Genomic DNA, 7,518 nt, shown 5'->3' with positions numbered 1-7,518 from the left:
CAATTGTCCTGTTGTTATCCTTTAAACTCTCATAGTTCAAACTTTTGTAGAAAAATAAGTCCAGTATTATTGAATGAATACAAAGCTATCAAATATTTATGTAAATGTGGTAACTACACACATTTTGTACGACACGAATAAGATTGATTGACAACAGCCAATCAGGACACAGAACACAATGCGCTGTTTAAGTGTTTAAGAAAAAATAGTAAAGTAAAAATCGATCTGCGAAAGATGAACCTGTATTCTTATTTATTAAATGACCACACTTTCAGGAAGAGATATCAACCTGGATGTAAATCGCATCCTGGGCTACCGTCACTTCTGCAACAAACTGTGGAACGCCGTGAAGTTTGCCATGAAGACGCTGGGTGACAATTTTGTCCCGTTGGAGAAGGCGCAGGTGAGTCTAGCTGAACAGACGGAGACAAACGTCTCACAGAAGATACGCCGATAACACTGAAACGTCTTTGTTTATTCTCTGGCAGCTGTCAGGGGAGGAAAGTGTATCCGACAGGTGGATCTTATCCAGGCTGAGCGCCGCTGTGGCGCTCTGTGATGCTGGCTTTAAGGCATACGACTTCCCAGCAATCACCACCGCCGTCTACAACTTCTGGCTCTACGAGCTCTGTGATGTCTATCTGGTAAAGAAAAACCGAGCGTGTCCATGATTTCAGGGCTGGAGCTTTGATAATTAACTGTCTTTAATGTTCAGGAAAGTGTTAAACCCGTGTTCAGTAAAGCAGAGGACGATGGTGACAGCCAGAGGAAAGCCATGGTATGCAGACAGACCCTGTACACCTGTCTAGAGGTGGGTCTCCGCCTCCTGTCTCCTTTGATGCCCTTTGTCACTGAAGAGCTGTACCAGAGGTTGCCACGACGACAGCCTAAGAGCGACCCACCCAGCATTTGTGTGACGGCTTACCCAGACTCGAAGGAGGTGAGGAAAGAAACTGTTGCAAAGTTAAAGTAAAGTTTTGAGTTTTTGAAGCATCTTTACTTTTTTTTTTTTTTAAGTTCTGCTGGAACAGCGAGGAGGTTGACCTCAGCATGGAGTTCATCATGACTGTGGTCAGGACGATCCGATCCCTCAGAGCTGACTACAACCTGACGAAGACCAAAGCTGATTGTAAAATTAAAAAAAATCAATATATTGTATTTTAAATTTACACAAACTTGTATATCAATACGAGTTTGGTGGCTTCATAGTATCCTTGTTTCGCGTTTCCAGGCTACCTTCAGTGCATAGACTCTGCTACCGTGTCCCTGGTGCAGAAATACAGTCTGCAGATCCAGACCTTGTCTTACTCTCAGGCCGTCATCCCTCTGACAGCCAGTGAGCCCGTCCCACAAGGCTGCGCCGTGGCTATCGCTTCTGACAGATGCACCGTCAACCTTATGCTCAAGGTGAGAGTCAGCAGTCTGCCTTATGCTCCCTGGTCCCCCGCATCCCTCTTTAATATCCAGCATATTTCACTTTCCAATGCTGACTGACGTTTACTACTTCGTGTTTCGCTTGTATTTAAAGACCCAGTCCAATTAAAATAGTGTTTTAACATATTCTGGTAGTATTTTTCTCATAATGGAGGACCTATACAAAATATTTTATGATTAAATTTTAGTATTTCTTAATTTGAATTGCATTGGATCATAAAACCGTATGCTAGAAAAAGCTCAGACTAATGATGCAGTTACTAAAATGGGAGGGTCAAAGTCTCTGTTCTCCCTAACTGGCCCGCTCATGCTCAGGTGTGTGAGACATGATGAACCTTCAACGCCTCTGGCTAGCTTGAGCATGTAAGCTCACGTGCGAGTACGCAAACAGACAGGGAGGGGGTGGAGTTGCTCCAAGCCAACCGTCCTGCCCCAACACAGAATTGCATTTCTAATGAGCTACTTCTGCTGAGCATAATATAAAATGTAATATTTTGGATAGAAACTGCACAATCATAATTAAGACCACTGGAAATGATTTTACAAATGAAAAAAATATGGTTGGAGTGAGACTTTAAAGCCCTAATTCAGTTAAAATTGTGTTTTATCATGTTCTTGTAGTGTTTATCTCATAATTGAGGGAATTTAAGATTAAATTTCTTGATTCAAATCGTGTCGGATCAGATGAAAACCTGCGGTTTGAAAAAGCTCGGGTTTGTGATGCAGAAACAGCAGAAAAGTCTCTCTTCAAATAGATCCATTAACGTCTTCATTTTCCTCGTCTGACCTGGTATCTGGATCAAGACTTTGTAGCTGGATAGCTCTGATTTTTCTCGTTTTTTTTGCTATATATATATATATTTTTTTGCTTTTTATGTTAGCATGGGCTTGTGAGGTGCTATAAAGTGCTGATGGGAAATTAGCCGAGGATAACTTTTGCGCCAACAGTTCTAAAACTCCTTTCTGATTTTGGCTAAAAACAGCACAATCATAATTTAAAAGCCACAATGCTTTTACCGAACAGTTCTAAGCCCGTCTATCTGCAGCTCTAGCAGAACTTCTTCTGTTTCCATTTTGGTCCTAACAAATCTAAAATAATATCACAATTTTCACCTTGTGTTTTCTTTCCTTCTCCTCTCCAGGGTCTTATTGATGTGGAAAAGGAAGTGACAAAGCTGCTGACAAAGAAAGGCGACTTAGAGAAACAGCTAGAGAAACTGAAGGAGAAGATGGCAAAGAGTGACTACAAGGAGAAGGTGCCAGTGAAGGTGCAGGAGCAGGATGCTGAGAAGGTGAGAAAAAGAAATTGACTTGTACGTTTCAAAGTGAGACACACGAATTCCTTGCAAATAATATATTTTTTTGGTTTCTTTTCTGCACAGCTACGGCAGAGCCAGGCTGAACTTGAGAAAGTCAAAGAAGCCATAGACAATTTTAGGAAAATGATGTAGTTTCCACCCTTTAGTCTAATGTAAATCAGGATGTATTTTCACGTTCATGTGTTACTTTTTAAATTCTCTGTAGAGGAGGTAATTCAGTAAATCACTTCAACAATGATGCGAGGATGTTCTGTTCTTTCTCTACAATGTTCTGCGGATGCCGCTCCAACTCAATCACTCCTATTAAGCGCTAAACCTATTTAAATTCAGCTTTAGTGCAACACTTACAGTACAGCTTGTTCCTGAAAGATGGTGTCGGAACAAATCTAAACACCTTCATTCACGAAAGAATCAAGACAAATTGTTTAAGTTTCTTTTAATTGCAGTCATTTATATCAACTTACATTTGCTTTATAAATACAGGCAAATGATGGAGTGAGAGAGTGAGTAATGGCTTGTGGATACTTTGAAAAGAAACATTTAACGTAACGGTCTTTAAATGATGTGACAACTTTTTGGGAAATCTGGAACAAAACAAAAACTCCTACAGCTGTACATTCACACTCGTCCAAACACACACTCGACTACAGGTCATCCAGCATCTCTTGGTTCCCCTTGTGCATCCTTTATAGTTTACAGCCTCCACGGCGAGTGGAACTCGGAGGCGGGCAGAGGAGTGCAGTGTGTGGATTCAAAGTTTCGCATGTACTTCCTTGCCTGGGAGGAGAGAAAGCACAGCAGGGATGGAGGAGGAATGGAGAATTAGATGTGTGGGAGGGGAGGCGAACAAAAAGTGCAGAGCTTGATTATATTAGGCTGAGTCTATCTGGCTCAGTGCCTTACAAATCTCTTGCATCTCTAAAGGGTTTACACAGGAGGTAAATAAAGCCTAATTTAGAAGGTATTACCAGAGGAGGAAAAGGCACAGCATTAGCTGTAATTGATGGCACTCCTCTTGTTTGATGTTAAATGACTTCAATAAGCCGAGCACGGTAAAATATATTACACCAGTCAACCTGAAAGCACAGGTGAGCTGGTTGCTATGGCGACCAGAACAGTGTTCCTTTGTGGTAATGATGTCTGAAAAGCTGCAATTTTCTTTTTTTTTTTTTTTAGGGGGAGGTTAGCTTAACTTGGAGAAAAAAAGAAATTAGACACTATAGATGGATTTGATGAACAGGTTATATAAAAATCCAGTTCTGAGAAATGAGATAAAGACGAGTGCTTGTCCTATACGCAGACAGGGGTACAGCTGGGACTGAAAGCACTGATAGCAATAAATTACTTCCTTACCAAGAAGAGCGCCAGCTGCCGCCTTCCCTCCTGAGTCATGTCCTCACCTGGTGACATTGGGAGTGTCAACATGGAAAGCTTGTGGCGTCGTTTGCCTTCAGTGAAAGTGAAAGGAGCGGGAGCTTACCAACACTCCATGGAAACAAAACATCTCTGTCTGTCTGATAGGACTGCAGCACAGACTCGCACCATCCATCATCCACTTCATATCCGCTGTACACAGATGCTGCAGAGGGAGTGAGCTTGTGTTAGGCTTTGTAATAACCAGATGTCCCAAATCCATGAGTTATAGTCATATATTCTTCTCATTATGATGCTAATTAGCTCAAATGCACACATGGATCTGATTACCTTCTTCTAACGGATTGGAGGCTCCAAGCCATTGCTTTACAACTCTGATCCCCTCATCCGTCATGATTTTGGGATACCTGAGCAGGATGGACATGCCATTTTGTTTTTAATATTGGAGTTCCTCAACAAGAGGAAAACAACAGTGATTCTGAGGCGTGAAGAGACTGACCTGAACTGAAGCAGTTTAAGCAGAAGGTCGTTTCCTCGGTTGGACATGATGTCTTCTGGACCCCTAAAAACAAATGAAGTGATGCGGTAGCACGCATTTGTGGTAACATCCTTTCAGTTCATTCTGACATCTCTGCGGCATTATTAATATTTTATTACATCAATTAATTTAAAAACTGCAAGGGGCTCTAATGTGATTAGAATGAATTTAGTCAATTTGTTGCTCTGCAGAAAGTCACTTTATTTTGTAAAACAAAAAATGTTTTTAATACTCACACCCAAAATAAACAAAAAATAATAAAACCAACAATTATCCACTATTTTTTTTGTGTATAACAAATTAAAATGATTATTCTAAGGAAGGAGAAAAACACTGGGAACTTTGACATTACATTTCTCTGCTTGACTTTTTACTGTATAATATATATAAATTATGTATGTTTAATAATGTTGCAAAAAACAAATACATCTATGTGCGTTTAGCACGGGTAAAAATCCCTTATGAGGAGGATCTTCCCCCTGAATCGAGGCAATAGATTAAAAAAAAATCTGAACACATCCAAACTATCAAACAATAAAAAATATAATAAAAAAAACAACTAAGAAATAGTACTATAATAATTGAAGTTCTTTCACTTGCATGTTTTGCTCTTTTTTATTTTAGACAACAAACCTGTAGTTTGCTTTGTCTCTGCATTTCTCCATGGGTTAAATTGCTTAAGTTAAAATATTAAACTGCATGGTTTTGCAGTAAAGGATATTTATTGGGGGAGGGAAATTGGTATTAACCCTTGTATCTTATGGGGTCCAGATGACCCCACCCTTATATTAATGTGTGATCCCTCCCATGAAAGGTAGACAGGATTTTATGTCTGCCATGGACACCAGTGAAGATAAAAAAAAGTTCAGAGCGCTGTCCTGCAGGGTCCAGATGACCCCACTTTTGATGTAAACATGCTTAGGGCAGCACAAGGGTTACTGGTCAAATTTGATAGTAACAGTAGATTTCAAAAACTTCTCCTATAGAGCAAAATCCCCAGTGTTTTATGCTCGTATCACTTCAATTATGCACAAACCAACTTTAAAAACAATCCAATAACCAAATTCCTGTAAATTAAAAGACATAGTTGATGCTGAAATATTTAGGAATGTTACCCTGTGGTGATGATTTCATCTCTGCTCCTCCTGATGAGCAGCACCGGTCCCTGGTATCTGAAAAATAGAGAATCTGTGTCACTCTCGTTAACATTTCTATTGAACGGTTGGTAGCTGTTACACTCACTTGAGAAGCTGCTCTGCGTTGTTCAGGTTCATGTACTGTCTCACTGTGTATTGCACTAGAGGCCCTGGCAGGAAAAAAGAGAAACAGTCTTATTACTGAAACTAAACTAGCGGTCGAGTGTTTTCAGTTTTTAGTACTCACTCCAACTCTCAGGCATGACTTTTAGAGCCAGCGGTAGGAGGTCATCAAAGGAGGCGTCCAACACGAGTGACTGAATCTCTGGGTATGACATCACGGCCCACGTGGCTAACAAGTACATATCTGAACTGTTAGTGACAAGAACAACAGAAAAAAGTTTGAAAACTAAGTCATCTGTGTACCTGTGAATCCCCCTATGGACCAGGCATAGATGATGATGTCATTCAGCTGGAAGCCCAGCTTGTGTACTGCAAACTGGATAACCACATCCATGGCATTGGCCTCATTCTGGGGAAACGGCACTCCCTGACGGAGAGGAACAAAATGTATACACACTAATAACATTTAGTCATTAAATACTCAAACACCAATCCAACATATATAATATAAAGATGCAAAAAGCACTGAAATGATTGACTACACTGCCAAATATGGCACAAGGGTGAAACAGGAAATTCCAGATGCTGTTGTTTCCCACCGAGGGAGGAAAGCCTTCAGACTTCCTTGACTTTGTTTGAAGTCAAGGAACTTTAGCGTCATTATTACAGTAGCAGAAAAACAGGTGAAGCCGGTTCAGGAAATAACAATCAAATTGATGCAGCTGAACAGTGAAAGTTAAGATTTTAGGCATAAAGGTTGATTCCTAAATAGCAACACGACAAACACTACCAACATGCTCACCGTGCTGTCTGCAAATCCAGGATGGTTCCAGCCCAGGACTGAGTATCCAGCTGCAGTGGATAAGAAACCCTGAACTACACTTTCAGCTACAACACCCAATTAGAAATATTTTATAGAACAAAGCGCACTTCTCTTACCATCCAGAGGAGTATTCATGCAGCCCACCTCATAAAAGCCTGCATTCCCCTCACAGCAGATAACCTGTGGCAGATTTCAAAAAGCATTTTTGATGTGATCGGACTTTTGCTGGGTCAGGAACAGGACTAGGGCATAAAAAAACAAAACCCAACAACAAATCACTTCAGACATTTACCAGAGTCTTGCCGTTGCGACCCCCATCTCTCCTTCGATCCACAAACATGGTGTCGATCTCATTTCCATCACAAGCCACCAGCTTGTTCCTTTGGCCATCATACTGTGACGGAAAAAAGAAGAAAAGAATCGCTGGCCGTGAGGCGTGTTTCGAATGTTCAATTGAGACGAGAGCTGGAAATGTTTTTCTTTCTGGTACCTCTTCGATTAACTTGGCCTGTCCTTGCGTCAGCATGGGTTTCATGGCTTTGTGCAGTAAGCCCACGGAGCCGGGGTACAGCATCCGCCTCCCAAACGTGTGTGCAACAAGATAACTGCCAACAAAAACAGATCATGTCATTTTACACGACCTTTATCAAACCACAGGCTATTGAAATGGGAGAACAACACAAAATAATACACATATCAAGTGAATAATAAGGTGGCTTTATTTTTGTTTTTTATGAAAGTCCTCTGCAGCAGTCTTGGGAAAAACTTAGA

General features: G+C 40.8%; 2 protein-coding genes across 3 annotated transcripts in view; one reads left to right on the top strand and one right to left on the bottom strand.

Annotated features, from left to right (window-relative positions):
* The window catches only part of vars1 (valyl-tRNA synthetase 1), a 16,652-nt gene extending 13,661 nt beyond the window's left edge, over nt 1-2,991 (top strand). For both annotated transcript variants that reach the window (XM_024267737.1, XM_024267738.2), the window contains 7 exons: nt 276-403; nt 489-644; nt 716-940; nt 1,018-1,129; nt 1,232-1,407; nt 2,577-2,726; nt 2,817-2,991. In XM_024267737.1, the coding sequence (XP_024123505.1) occupies nt 276-403; nt 489-644; nt 716-940; nt 1,018-1,129; nt 1,232-1,407; nt 2,577-2,726; nt 2,817-2,885 (1,016 nt within the window). In that variant the 3' untranslated portion in view covers nt 2,886-2,991. The remainder of the gene's footprint in view (nt 1-275; nt 404-488; nt 645-715; nt 941-1,017; nt 1,130-1,231; nt 1,408-2,576; nt 2,727-2,816) is intronic.
* A 181-nt stretch (nt 2,992-3,172) lies between these two features.
* Nucleotides 3,173-7,518, bottom strand: part of abhd16a (abhydrolase domain containing 16A, phospholipase) — an 8,963-nt gene continuing 4,617 nt past the window's right edge. Inside the window, exons 8-20 of the mRNA XM_024267810.1 lie at nt 7,238-7,352; nt 7,040-7,141; nt 6,864-6,927; nt 6,727-6,776; nt 6,228-6,351; nt 6,049-6,153; nt 5,908-5,971; nt 5,781-5,837; nt 4,627-4,689; nt 4,458-4,534; nt 4,234-4,332; nt 4,107-4,153; nt 3,173-3,530 (exon numbers count right to left, since the gene is read on the bottom strand). Of these exons, the coding sequence (XP_024123578.1) occupies nt 3,447-3,530; nt 4,107-4,153; nt 4,234-4,332; nt 4,458-4,534; nt 4,627-4,689; nt 5,781-5,837; nt 5,908-5,971; nt 6,049-6,153; nt 6,228-6,351; nt 6,727-6,776; nt 6,864-6,927; nt 7,040-7,141; nt 7,238-7,352 (1,051 nt within the window). The 3' untranslated portion in view covers nt 3,173-3,446. The remainder of the gene's footprint in view (nt 3,531-4,106; nt 4,154-4,233; nt 4,333-4,457; nt 4,535-4,626; nt 4,690-5,780; nt 5,838-5,907; nt 5,972-6,048; nt 6,154-6,227; nt 6,352-6,726; nt 6,777-6,863; nt 6,928-7,039; nt 7,142-7,237; nt 7,353-7,518) is intronic.

This window comes from Oryzias melastigma, linkage group LG16 (assembly GCF_002922805.2).
Source record: "Oryzias melastigma strain HK-1 linkage group LG16, ASM292280v2, whole genome shotgun sequence".
In the NCBI taxonomy this organism is placed as follows: Eukaryota; Metazoa; Chordata; class Actinopteri; order Beloniformes; family Adrianichthyidae; genus Oryzias; species Oryzias melastigma.
This window is presented reverse-complemented; position numbering and strand designations above follow the sequence as displayed.